The 15,243-nt window shown below is 38.2% G+C and overlaps 1 protein-coding gene across 3 annotated transcripts in view; it reads right to left on the reverse strand.

Moving 5' to 3' along the window:
• Positions 1 to 8,292: 8,292 nt before the first annotated feature.
• pcdh11 (protocadherin 11) overlaps positions 8,293 to 15,243 on the reverse strand; it is a 198,847-nt gene continuing 191,896 nt past the window's right edge. For all 3 annotated transcript variants that reach the window (XM_073854157.1, XM_055177980.2, XM_055177979.2), the window contains one exon: positions 8,293 to 11,799. In XM_073854157.1, coding sequence (XP_073710258.1) covers positions 11,402 to 11,799 — 398 coding nt within the window. In that variant the 3' untranslated portion in view covers positions 8,293 to 11,401. The remainder of the gene's footprint in view (positions 11,800 to 15,243) is intronic.

Below are 15,243 nucleotides of genomic sequence, written 5' to 3' on the forward strand. Positions count from 1 at the left end.
ACCGAACCCGAAAACATGTTCGGGAGGTGTCCGGCGGAACTGGCACGAATGGCCACCCTACATATGCATCCTTTCCTGTATATGAGATATTTATCGAACAAAGGACTCAGGCTGTTTCTCAATGTCAAGAAAGAATCCATGAAAGCCAGAATTTAAAGGATGCTACGTCATCGACATCTGTCGAAGGACTGTTCCAATGTCGAGGATCCTCGGAATTGCAACCAAGGACTTTGTTCGAAAAATATCCCATATACAGAAAATGCATATATGTGTATCCTTCGTGCTCTCAAATCACCCACAATCCTATGCGAGCAGCGCCGAAAGCACACCTTTTTTACTGCCGCAATGATGCAATGACCTGCACTTGCTAACCTATTCCATTTACGTGTTCTCCAAATTCTAAAGAGAAGCCTCACCTAGCCTCTGAAGGAAGTGACTTGGAAAGACAAGTCCTGCCAAGGAAGCATCCTTGACATTGAGAAACAGCCTCAGTCCTTGGTTGAAATTCCGAGGATCCTTGACATTCTAGCATTCTATCGACGGATGTCGATGACGTAATATCCTCGAAATTCTGGCTTCCGAGGATCCTTCCTCGACATTGAAAAACACCTACAGGTGCATCCCAATTCAGGGGCTGTAGCATTCCAAGGCCATATTTGAAGGCCAATGACATCACGGGCCATGACGAAGGATGTCTGTATTCGAATGCTCATTCACATGCAGGCCAACAAATGTGGCATTATTTCCCCTGAAACCAAGAATCCATAGATGCATCCTTCACAGCCTTGGCTATTCCGAGATTCACTGGGCACTCATGACGTCTGGGTATTTGGAAATAAACATTCAAAACTGTAGTTAAATAAAAGCGTATATTTTGCAAATAACAGGTCCTTGTCACTGTTTATAATTGTCACTACAATTATGAAATGATGTTGTAGTGACGTGAATGAATATTATTGCTGCAATATTGTGCATGTTGGGTTTTACATTTGTATATTTCTATGGTTGGTGAATTTTACATACTGTTTGAAAGTTTATTCTGCATCAATGTGTCATATTTTCTAAAATAATATAAATATCTGGCTCCATATTTATTTTTAAAAGTCTAATAGGTCTCAGCTGTTATGTCCCGCTGACAGGTGTAGTGGGCGGGAACAGCAAGTGACGCAACTCCCCCGTAGGCTAGGCCGTCTCATTTCAGTTCGCTTCGTGGACTTTAGAGGCTGCAACCTTTAAATATCGAGCCTTGCTTTCAAAGTCCCGACCATTAAAAGCATCTAGACCCTGAATTGGGATGCACCCTGTGTATCCCAGTGTTTCTGTTGTCCTTTGTCGAGCTTGATGTTCCTGTTAATGGTGTTCTGCTCCCTGGTTTTCTGTTCTGTTTCCTGATTTTCTGTCTTTTTGTCTGTACCCTGGCTGTCTGGATCATATTGTTTTATTTTGTTATTTTTAAACCTTACCTGGATCCATTGTTACATGATTTTAAATTGAAGAATCGTCTCTGCACTTTTACATCTGTAAAAGCAATGATCTACCTTCTGATACCACTTTTTTTCCCTCTGAGGTCTTCTGCTGTTATTTTTTTGTCTTAAGCGATAATTCAATTTTGGTGCGAGAGCAAAATTTCGCATTTCGAGTTTGTGCACTTCAACCGGCATCTAATGCACACGTTCAGTAAAGCGTTTATTAAAAATTCTCTCTGAGCTGTTTTCCAAAATTTTCCTAAATTCCTCAGATTCCAGATTTTCAAATTGTTGTATCTCAGCCCAATATTATAACCAAATTTTCCTAACAAACCACACATCAATAGAAAGCTGATTAATTCAACTTTCAGATGATGTATAAATCATATTTTAAAAAAAACTGACCTTCATGGTTTTGTGGTCCAGGGTAACATATGAAAGATTTTGCATTAAAATGTTTTCATGAATGTTTGAATCAATTATTACATAATAAGTAACGGTTTTAAAACTGCATTTCAGTGTGTCATTTATTAACATAATTCCTGAGCTGTGGTCATTGTTGTTGTTTAGCCAACTTTTCATTACACATTGTGTTAGTTACACATAACATATACTAAATATTTTTAATATTTACATGATTATTAATTTTTACACATTAATGTAATATTGCAAGGACACTACAGTTGCTTATAAACACGTTGATTGTTTCCGAAATCTACCGGCATCACATCAGCAGTTACAAAGACCTTTGCTGTATCTAATTAAAGGAAATGTACGTGATCATTATCCCATTGGCCAATTAGCATTATTATTTAAATGAGCCATCACATGCAGTTGTCAGTCATTCATCAGCACGTTCTGAGGACTTATAAAATGTTGTCAAGCCTGTCAGCTGATTTTTGTAGCTCTTCATACAATCACCTGACCCAGTCCACAGTTATGTATGTCTGATTGGAGGGGAAAACTAATTTCTTATGCACTTTATAAGACTTTTTAGGTGAGTCTTTCTTTGCACCAACCCAGACACAGCTAATGGATCTAGAACCTGTGAGTAGATTAACGCTCCAAAGCCACGATTTGAGTAATGAACAGGGAAGTTAAACCAATTATTTATTTTCTCAACAGCGTGAAATCCATAAAGAAGCAATTAGAGACATTTGAAAGTTTCTGCCCCTTTCATTGGTTTAATGTCAACTTTTTTCTTTGCCTTCCAAAATAGCACCTAGTTGTCCATTATCACCTTTAATAATTGAAATTGATTTTCTTCCTTTTAAAACTCTTTTTGCTTATGTTTGTGTATGCACATGCATGTGTCTGTTAAGAGAGTTATTGAAGCGTAATCCATAATGACTGAAAGTAATGATCAGCAACTTAAATTTCAAGAGCAATAAAATGCCATGAAATTATAATGCGGTGCCCTTCATATAAGAAAATCAAATCCCCCCCATCTCAAGCCACGTGCACTTTAAAGCCACTGTGAACGTGATTAGCTCTTGCTGCGTGCTGGTCACAGTGCTCTCCTTTGCTTCTCATGGAAAAATGAATTGGCCCATGGCAAGCCTGGGGAAATTGAATCCCGTGTGTGAAGTAAGAGAGTCTGGACAACATCATGCTATTACAGTATCGAGGGCAAGAGCCAATGTGCATCAAGCTTAATGATTGAATTAGTTTGACCTGTTTTTTTATATTAAACTTAGTGTCAGGATATGAAGAACAAATCAGGTTACTTTTTGGGCTGGTACGCTGTGTACACCCTCTAAGGGTTAACACTACAATGCAGTAACATCAATAAAACAATTGTTAGCTGAGGAGAGAGCAAATGATTACATTTTTCTCTACACTGTAAACATGTTTTCTTTTTCCAGGTAATTAAAAAATGTGGTAATATTTATTTACTTAATAAATAAGTGTTAATTTAATAATCATATTTAATATGATTCAATCAAATAGACAACAATAGTGTGCACCAACCAAAGCAATTTTTATTATTAGAACAGGTAGAAATAAAAGCTTAATGTGATAGTTCACCTAAATATATAATTTACTCACCCTCATGTTCAAACAAATCTGTATTCATTTCTTTGTTCAGCTGAAATTTTTGAGCAATGTTTGTAACCAAACCGTTTGTTTGACCTTCATAATATTATTTTTTCCTACTATGTAAGTCAATAGTGCTTCTGTTTCCTGTTTGGTTACAAACATCTGTTTTTAGAAGGGATAAATGATGACAATTTTATTTTTTGGTAAACTATCCCTTTAATTTAATTTAATTTAATTTAACAATTTAAAAGATAAATCCATTTTTTTTACATTTTTGTCAAAACATGTTTATTATTATGTTATCATGTTATTATTTAGTTTTATGGTGCTACTTAGCTGTATTTTTTAAGTTATGAAGGTTTAAATCAAAACAAACCAACTGCAGTTGAATTAATATTAATTGGAATGCACAACCAAAAAACGAGATTCCTGAAAAAGTAAAAAAAAACGGATTTATCTCGTTTTGCAAAAAAACTCTTCAATTGCATGCTTACACTTTTTACAGTGCAGACGCAATTGCTATTTCTTCGACACTAATGTAATGATATTAAATTTACGGCTGCCCTGATTTATATGTTTGCCTTTGGAGAGTGTTTTGCATGTAGTAATCATACAATATATGATTATAATATTTAAATATGCACTCTCACTTAGTAAATGTGTTTGGCACGGCAAGCCATACATTATGCATATTTCAACTTTTCTCTAGTATGGCTTAAACATCACATTTATATTGATGTAGTCATAAAAACAATTTGACATTCAAAGAAAACCTGTGTGAACATCAAATATCACTGGACTCAGACTAAGATATGTAATTTTTCACATGTTGTAAGTATATACTGTAGGTTTTATTCGTGTGAATGTGTGTCATACATACCGTATGTTGACATGATCGAGTGCTTTCTTTACCCCGCTCTATTGCAGCTCCCCTCCACAGGTCTGACATTCATTCTCTGCATACTTTACAGCTCGATTACCGAATTCTTTTAAACAGTACTGAGCATGCAAAGTTCACTCGGATAAGAGAGCGTCTGTCTCAAAAGCAATCTTATGAATTATGAATTATTCACCAGATATTATTCCAAAGGTCATCTTCTAGTAATTAGTATCCTGCTGAAGACTAAACAGCCTCAAGGTACCTGATGGCCAGTTTAATTACAATTTAAAATGTGCATGCTGTTTGACACTCCCTGTATGTTCAACCACCGGCCACCACAGATGGCACTTTGAAAACTAAGTGCGTCTCCGCTAAAGAAACATATTTGCGATGTTAACAAATGTTTGGCATGGAAAATCAGAAGGTGTGAGTTGCTTGCAAATGGCCTCGTCAATCAATTTCTATTCAGAACATTGGGGCGTTTTTCAACATCACAGTGGTCTCCCTCAAAGCAGTGCTGTGAAATCTATTACATGTTTTGTCAAATTACAATTGGCCTGCAGTGTGATTCAGTAGCAACTTTGATATTATTTTGTCACTGCACTGGTTTAAACTCTCTCTCTTGCTCTGTCTAGGTGTTATTTAGTTGTAATTTCAAAACTATCGCTGGATATAAGGCTGGGTCAACACGGCAATGGACGTGAGTCATACCGCGGTAATGTTTCGGGCAACCCACTTGAGCAAAGGACAAAGCTTTGATTCGCAGATCTTCAGAGGTGATGACCCCATCTACACGCCTCTAATGGTGTACACAGAAGTTTCCCACCTGGCAATAGAGGTGTTTTTCCAAAGTAACCTTGAATATGGCAACGCGTTTAGCATCCTTTGGGATTCAAAACTCCTGTGGACTTTGGCAGCGCAGTCACTATCTACAGATCAGGAACACAGCAGCCATGCTTTAAAGCCACTACAAATGCTTGAAGTATTACGGTTCTCTCTTTGAACCGCTATTGCGAAGCTAGGTTGATTAGCTCTATGCTGACCAGTCATGTCTCATTCATCTAATAAATTGGCCACAGGAAATAATGCTGGTGAAGTGTGGAAGGGCTCCCTGCATGTGTGACTTTAGACCCTGTTCATAGCCTTTGCCTATATTACCTCTTCTCATGTTCCTCAGTGCATATCAACCCATTGTCACAGCCACTTAGTGTCTCTGCATGGACTCCATGGTCGCAAGAAATGCAGTTTTTACACAGAGTATACATAGAGACAGAGCGCAGCGCTTCATAACCTGAAAACCACGCCCACCGGGGGGGAAAACAATCCAACCGTCTCCATTGACTTTGTATTGAGAGAGGCCGCCTCCTTGTCATTTTTGGCTCATAACAAAAAACTGAATAATGCCTTAAAGCTGTTGTGTAACAATATGTACAGCTAACAAGCCAAAGAACCCCGAAATACGTTTTTATAAGCTGTCGAGCTCAAAAAACGAGCGTTTACAGACAGAAAAGTGGAAACAGGCAACTTTTCATAGTACTCATATTAGTAGAACTGCGTCCACTAGGGGGAAACGTAGTCGGCGATTCACTTTTTTCTCCTCAAAGGCTGGGTTTTACGGCTCGACAGTTTATAAAAATGTGTTTCTGGGTTCTTTGGCTTGTTAGCTGTACATATTGTCACACAGCAGCTTTTAGGCATTATTCTGTTTTTTGTTATAAGCCAGAAATGACAAGGAGGCGGCCTCTCGCAATACAAAGTCAATGGAGACGGTTGGATTGAATTCCCCCCCGGTGGGCGTGTTTTTCAAATTTGGATAACTGCGCTCTGTCTCTATGCAGTTATGCTTAAAATACTTTCTTACATGTTGCGTATGCATGCAGATTTATATCTTACCTTTATCAGTTATCTCGTCAATTAAAAGAAAACATTTGCATTAATAAAACTTGTTCCTGGTGAGGTTTTATGTTAATTGGTAATACCGCGATTTTACCCAATTTAAAAAATATATATATAAATAAAATAAAATAAAAATATTTACTAATTTTAAACTCTGTGTATGTTTTGTTGTTCGGAATCTGATCTCTAATAAAAATAACTTCACAAAAAATTTTTTTTTTAAGAAAAATACACATATTTAAGAGTTTACAAGCAGAGAAAAAATGTAGATAGATGAAACGTTTTTTTTCTGTTTTGTTTGTTTGTTTATTGTTTGGGGGTCTGTTCTTTCATTTGATATATTTGTGTGTTTATATATTTTTAAAAGAAAATTCTGATCACAAAAAATGCTGGCGGGCAACTTTTCAAAAAATGACTGGCGGGGAATAAGTTAAAGAGCACTTATTTCATTGCTTAAAAACAACATTATTTTGTGTATTTGGTATAATACAATGTGTTCGCATTGTACACATTATTTTCCACATACCTTACATTTTTTTAGCTCCAGTTTTACTTGTCTTCCTGGAACACACAGATTTTGTACAAAACTGTCCCTGATTGGCCAGCTAACCTGTACGTTGTGATTGGCCTGAATACATCTGACGCCAGCCATAAATGTGACGCTCCTTACAATGTTTGAAAGATTCGGTCACAACGCAATGCTAACAGGAGTTAACTTACAGGCTGTGAGTCTGAAGCGGGAGAAATGATAATAATGTCAGTCTTGTGTACATCACTAATCTCAGGAAGTAAACTGTTGCCTACAATCCATGTGTTTGTTGTAGTCCAAGAAAAGAGATTTACATTGGAGACAATAACTCGCATCATCGTTTACCTTGGGGTTTGTACCTTTTGCATATCATTAACACTTACACACGAAAGGAAATCGTAAAATTGGACAATTGGTGCTCTTTAAACCATAATTTTATTGCAGTATAGGGAAAGGAATTAGAGAAAGGAAGGATAATTGAGATTACCTTTAATCTATAAAAAAGTTGGTACAACATAAAAAAATTAGGGTTAGGTTGCCTTAAAATTTTAAGATAATTCACCTTAATAAAATATACGTTGACACAACTTTTTTAAGCCAACTAATATTTTTCAATTTAATAAACTAAAAATGTCTTAACCAGGTAAGTTACTTTTCTAAGTTGAACCAACAAATCATTTTACAGTGTATATACAGTATGTAAGCACACGTGCACAGTGTGTACACTTCATTGTCCAAAATGTAAAACAAGCTGAAAAAGCAAACCAAATAAGCATATTTAGGCCAAGTGAGGAATAATAGTGGTGAGTCTTTGCTGAGAAGAGTCCCACCGATCAGTTTATCCGACAGATTGCCATCGCTGCACTAATCGAGAGTCACGCGACCATCTACCCGCTGTGCAGAGAAAGCTGCGAATGCTTCCGTAATATATTACTGTTACTCGCCCCACCAGGGCCCAGAATCACCCGAGACGCCACCGATACAGACTTGCTTGGAAAGTCTTTATTCACTTGGTTTTCCAGGCTTCCTTCGGACCCCCGCCCTCTGTCTTTGGGTTTAGCTGCAGTACTAGCACATTTGCAAGGCAGATAATGGCGTTTATATGCCCAGACTCACCAATTATTCTTGAAACCACCTAGGTGGCCTCTTCCCTTTTTACTAAAATCTCTCAGATGCGTTTAGGAATCCCACCTCCTACTGAATCAATGCCTTTAACAGCCGCGTAACTGCTATTGTCGGTGCAGACAGACTTAATCAGAGTTCCCTCTGCATTTTCTGCAAATAGACTCTTGTGTTTTGTATGCAAGTCGTTCGGTTTTCCTAATGGAGGCTGGTCGAGGAGGTTCATAACCGAACTGTGTTTCTTTCTTCTTCTTTGTTAGTATTCTCAACCATTCTTAACCTACGTCACCTCGTTTGAGAAAAAGGGATGAAAGACAAGTTTTTTAATGACAGGACACACAACAGAGGTTCTAAAGAGACACAATATTTAATGGTTCAAGAAAAAGTTCAAGACAAGAAAACCATTACACCAAATGTAAATGAGCCTGTTCTTTTTTTAAACGTATATTACAGGGGTATGTCAAGATATACGTCACTTGAGTTGTTTTTCAACTGTTGGCTCATAAGCTCACCTGCAAAAAAGTAAATGTGAAATACAGCAAATGATGTTTAAATCACAAGCAGATTTAATATATCAGCAGTTTCGTTTTCTTTTCAGGTTCTGTACAAGATACGCAGTGTGTACATAGTACATTATCTAGCCAGATTGATGCCAGTATACATGCGCACACACAAACACACGCTCACACACATATAATAATAATAATATACAGTATGCATATGTTTAAAATACATTACAACAGAGATTGTCCTCTCATAAATTTCACCATGGTTGTCTTTTATAGATAAATTGAACTTTTTTTTAGTAAATATAAACCACATTTCCATTTGTTTACATATATGGTCTGTTAAAATTCATTTCCCGGGGTTACTGTTAAGTATATCTTTATGTACACTTTCAGTGTTTTTTATGATAATGATGAGAACTGGTTTGATTTGTGTGTTAATGTGCTAAAACAGTGCTGCCATTTTGATCTTTCATTCCCATCAGCGTAAGATCCGAACTATTACGTAACCCGAGGGAGATGACCGGATGACAGCACAAAGCTACTGTTTAGTGTCAGAGCAGGACTGAAGTGAACACGCAACACGAGCAGGCGGCAGAGGTCAACTAGAACCACATGCAAATGTAGATGCGTCACTACCGAAAAGAGCTGTCATAATATTTTCCAGCTATGTAATATCGAAATCAAAACATATAAAAAATATCAAAGGAAAAGAAATACCTCATTACCAAGGTTGTTTACATAATAGATTGGGGAACGGACTTTTTAGAAAAGTACAAAAGTGCTAGGGGGTAGATTAACCATGCATAGAGGCCTTTTATGCATTTATTTATGTTCTTGTTTTCGTTCCCTTTTATTATTTCTCCCTCGCACACGTATCTTTTTGTCTCTTTACTTAGTAAAGCTTTGGCACTAATATAGCTGCTCCACTATTCAGACGTGACTTCAGTAAATGTTTATCTTCAAGTATGTCAATCTTTAAACATGTAAAGGACTTCTGAATACACAAACAGAATTACTTTGCTGGCTTCTTCAGAAAGCCCATCTCTTTAATTATTGGAAGCTTTGAAATCCATTTTGTAACTTTGCACTTTCTGTGATGTGATAAAATGAACAGGAGCAGAGATTTTGCAACACGGACACCAGGGCCAAGTCTATCAGACCTTATAGATTGGACGGGGGCGAGTTCAGTCAACATCTTTTCGCAGTCACCAAATAATCTTGTCCGAACGATAGTGTCACAGCTAGCGGACAACTGGGGCATGGCCTGCTTCCCTCGATAGAGTCCCACATTGCAATTATTTATCATAATGAAGAAAGTCTTCGAGATTTTTGTTGAGGGAACATCTGCTGGGGTGATTGTCAGTTGTCTCGCATCAAAGAGCAACACGTCGCGCTGTGGCACACCGCAAGCAAACTTCCTACCGCTGCCGTGTTCACTATCTTATAGTGAAGTAATTTTTTGGATCACTGGCGCAAATATTTCTGTGTCATCAGAATATAGCAAGGAAACCCGAATTAAATTTGCACTGGTTTCTCAGCTTTGTGGGATAACGTGATGCTGGGAATACGCATTACCGTATGCAAACCTTTACATCTTGAAGTGGTTTCATTCACACAATGCACATCTAAATCTTAAGGCTGTTTCTTTGACATCATTATACTGTATATAAATCACGTGAATGCTTATGCTTTCATAGGTTTATAAAAGAAACACGCACCATTTAAGTAATAAGCACACACACACGCGCGCACACACAAGTAGCCAATTATACTATAATAAAGCAGTGTTCTGCCTCTATAGCCAGTGCAGTGATTACTGATCAAAGTAATTATACTATTGGGAGATTCTCATAGCACTTATTATGGCGCATAAATTGTATATATCAAGAGGAAAAGATGATATAGTGGAGATAAAAAACAAAGGATGTCTTTTTAGCCATGTCTGTGCCTTCCCAGACACAGCTAATGAGATAATGTTAAAAACAAGTGGGCTGCTTATAATGGGAGAGAAAGGGTGTCAGATGCACGGACGCTACCAACATACTGAACATCAGAGGATGGCTCTAAACACATGAGGGGGACAAAGCCAGCGTCGAAGTTTAAGAAGAAAACCCCTCATTTAAAAAGAAAGTTTCTGTGTGTTAACACTGAGCAAGGCAAATTTTAGGCTTAGCTGTAAAAGCAGCACATTTAGGGGAAGAAACCGGAATATCACCCGAATAAAATAAAAGTGACTCAGCTAGAAAATGCAGCTAGAATCGATGCACCTCACTTAAGCCAAAGAAATATTGCAGTCACCCAGCGTTACCACATAAACACTTAACCTTATCGACTACGTTTACATGCATCATAATATTCCAGGATGTGGTTCAGGGTCTAAGTTTTACTGGGAATTAACTTTTATTGTTTCTTTTACAAGTGTGTCCGTATTTACGTGTAAAGGACAAGGAAAACAACGATCGCTGGTAGTGAGCACCAATTGAAAGCAGTACGCAAATAATAAACCGTATTACGTTGGGAATTTCAATTTGATAATTAAAAATCTATAGCCGACTGGAATATTGGCGTGCATGTAAACGGATACAATTACGTCTTTCAGTAGCATACACTTTAAAGTAATTCACTATATCAAGTTGCATTCAAGAGACGCCAAAAGCAAACAAATCATCCCATTTGATCCACAATAAAGCTTTTGCCACTAATCTGTCACTAACAAATAGACACATACACCATTTTTTACTTGATTTTTTGTTGTTGTTGTTGAGCTACTTTGGTCTATATCTACCATTTGTCTACTGTACATGTACTCAGTTTCATGGAGGATATCGAAAGCTTCTGTCCTTCGCTTTTCAAAAACATCACATCACTGTTGTGAAAGTTGCGACAGATGCTAATAGTCATCAGAATCTGTCAGCTATTCGCGCTAACCATGGCGGGTGCTCGTACCGACGTGGCGTATCTACAGCTGATGCTCACTCATAAAAGCTGAGGAACCTCCACTCACAGACGTCTGGGGGCTGGACGTAGCGGAAAAGCTGGCTAGAGGGATGACCTTTACAGGATCCTCTTTCTTGCTGCAGTGTCTGTCGAGAGTGTTGTAGAATTGGGGCCGGTTGCTCCCTTTGTCCAGGTCATCTTTGGGCACTGACCTGCCGAGGGTGTGGCGTCCATCAGCCATGGTCCCCCGCATCCAGCTTTGTTGAAAACCGAATGAGGGCAGAGTGGCGGCACCTGACGTCTGGAACTGGGTCAACGCTGGAGGCATCCAGCAACTGTCAGAATGACCCAAGATCAGACATTCCTGGGTGCAGGTCTCCGAAGCCTCGGCGAGAGCCTTTTGCAGGTTGACTTCGATAGCTGTGGATGATGAAACGACAAATGCAGAGGCTCAGTTAGAAACTGAATGCAGAAGACAAAATCAATGCAATGTTTAGCCATTGTTAAAGCATTTGGATTGCACAAAAGGCCCATAGGATAAAGTTGCAGCTATCTGAAAGAGACATGTAAGCTTTTTAGAAACATGAAAGGCAGTGATAAATCCTTAATTCATCTTATAATGGAAAAACAACACCAGTTCTTTTAATTTAAATGGTATCCCCATTGTCCTAAGTGTTTACCTACAATATGCAGTGAATTCCCTGTGGCTTAATTAAATCTTTACAAAAAACCCTCTTTTGTTTGTATCCGAGATTGGCTTTTTACGATTGAAGAATTAAGGAAAGGCTAAAAAACATAGTTTATTTTAATCACTGTCAATGTGGCGCACCTTACTAAACCAGTCAATAAAGATTAATCAAAAGGAACTTGAACGAAACCACGGTATTGTAATTCATATCACACACTTGTTAGCATATTTGACACATATGAAACATGTTAAGCATAGCTGTGAGAAGAATGCGATAAAGAATGCTATTCAGGTGAACTAAAAAGAAACGGTAAAGTACAGAACTCAAACTTTCTTATCTCATTAAACCTGCTTTGACATCACATGTGAGATGTGCCAAGAAAAGGCCTCCCTATTGAGCCCCAGTCATAAAAGCTGTCAACTCCAATAATTAGAATGTAAAACAGCGCTTGCGGACGCAACCAGCAGCCTCGCAGTGTCGTATGTATATCTTCACCCAGCAAAAAAAAAAAAAAGAAACCCCTGCCTGAACATCACTTTGCTCCTGCAGGCTTCCACTCCAAGCTGTCATGTAGAAATAATTTAGCATATTTGCATAAGTAAAGATGTTAGAAATAATTGAAAGGGACTAGGTCTGATTTTCCTGCACTACATGTTTAGCATGCATGGGTTATTTTTATTTTCTAGCATGAGCCATTATAGTTAACGATTTCTTGTGTTCTGTATTTCTCTTCGAATCATAAAAAACAACACAGTATCATAAATATAACCCTGCCTGTGATTTACTATTATCTATATAAAATCATCCTACATAATGTAAAGAACATTTTGTGAAAATACAACCTTGATATATTTAATATTAACTGTGTAAGTCCATGTCAAATATTGAAATCAGTGTGAAATCAATGAGTGAAATCATTGATCGTTGATGTTCCTAATCTTATAATTAGATCATGAGACTTTAGCCTGGATTTCACAGACAGGGTCACAAAAAAAATTATTTATTTCTGTAACCCAATAATATTGGTGAGACATGTTCCCTCAATGTCTATGAAAGAAAAATAATACAACAATAACAGTTTTTAAACAAAACATTTCAACATTTAAAAGATAGACAGATAAATAAACAGGTACAAAAAGACAAACAGACAGACAGACACGTACATAGGTAGATAGGAAGACATGTAGAGATACAGACAGACAGACATAATAGATAAGTAAGCAAAACTCTAGTGTGTTTTTATGTGGCCATAGAAAGACAGACAGACAGACAGACAGACATATAAATAAATAGACAGAAAGAAAGGTACATAGGTAGACATGTAGACAGACACAGGCAGACAGACAGACAGACAGACAGATAAATAAATAGATTGGTACAGAAAGGCAGGCATACAGACAGACAGAGACAGACAGACAGACAGACAGACAGACAGATAAATAAATAGACAGGTACAGAAATGCAGGCGGACAGAGAGACAGACTGGTACATTGGTAGACATGTAGAGAGACAAATGCAGACAGATAAATAAATAAATTGACCGGTACAGAAAATCAGGCAGACGGACGGACGGACGGACAGAGAGACTATTACATATGTAGATAGGTAGACAGACAGACAGACAAGCAGACAGACAGACAAATACATAGACAGATACAGAAATGCAGGCAGACAGACAGACAAACTGGTACATAGGTAGATAGGTAGACATGTAGACAGACAGACAGACAGACAGACAGATAAATAAATAAATAGACAGGTACAGAAATGCAGGCAGACAGACAGAAAGACAGATGCATATGTAGATAGGTAGACGTGTAGACAGATAGATAAGTTAGTAAAAAATCTAATGTGTTTCTATGTGGTACATAGGTAGATACAGTAGGTAGACATGTAGACAGACAGACAGACAGATAAATAAATAAATAGGCACAGAAAGGCAGACCGACAGACATGTAGATAGATAGACATGTAGACAGATACAGATACAGACAGACAGACAGATAGATAAATAAAAAGACAGGTTCAGAAAGGCAGACATACAGACAGACAGACATGTAGATAGATAGACATGTAGACAGATACAGACAGACAGACAGATAGATAAATAAATAGACAGGTTCAGAAAGGCAGATATACAGACAGACAGACATGTAGATAGATAGACATGTAGACATATACAAACATAGAGACATACAGACAGATAGACATGTAGACAGACAGACAGATACATAAATAGACAAGTACAGAAAGGCAGACAGACAGACATGTAGACAGATACAGACAGACAGACATACAGACAGGTAAACAGATAGACATGTAGACAGACAGACAGATAGGCATGTAGATAGGTAGAGAGATAGACATGTAGACAGACAGACAGACAGACAGACAGAAAACTAAGACAGATAAAGCAGGAGAAAAATATAGATAGATAGAGAGAGAGAGCCATGTGGTCATATCCTTCTGGTGTGCACTGCTACAGTTTGCCTCAGAGCATCAGTGCATAAATCAGTGGAGCGGTAAACGTGTCACCTTTCAAAGGGTCACTAACTTCATTAAGGAAAAATGATGCTGCTCACTCACTCTCTGAGCAAGCAGAATGAGTCTTGGCCGGGTCGCTCTCTGAGCCTGTTGTAAATCAGCCCAGAGCTGCTTAGAAAATTGGAGGTGTCTTTTCGAGCCATTGTTCTTTTGAGGACCAAGCGCATCATGCCACTGTGGAAAGATTCATGCATGCGGGCGCATGTAGCAGCCCAACTCAGAATCATTCAGGCATTGTCAGCCTGGCAGCAGCGCGCGTGCGTGTGTGTGTGTGTGTGTCGCGGGTAATCAGCACAAACAGTGAAGCTTGTGTGTGTGTAATTACATTATATGTGAAAGGTGCTTTGGAGTAGCACGGTGCTTTGGAAAGGCACAGTACGAGCTGTCAGCGGCACAATGTCAACAGCCAGGAGAGCTACTATTTTTTGCATGTGATATTTCACATTAAACAGCTCCAAAGATGTAGTCCATATCAGTTTCTCCTCCACAGGGACTGGTATAGCTTGACTGATGTGTATGACAGCGCTGAATGCTTTCGCCAGCCGGCGGCAAAGACTCGCTCTGATGTTGTTTAAGTGCTTTTTGTATTCCTGGAGAATCGCTACTCTCCCGTTGAGCTTTTAAAAAAGAA

Source organism: Misgurnus anguillicaudatus, chromosome 16 (assembly GCF_027580225.2).
Source record: "Misgurnus anguillicaudatus chromosome 16, ASM2758022v2, whole genome shotgun sequence".
In the NCBI taxonomy this organism is placed as follows: Eukaryota; Metazoa; Chordata; class Actinopteri; order Cypriniformes; family Cobitidae; genus Misgurnus; species Misgurnus anguillicaudatus.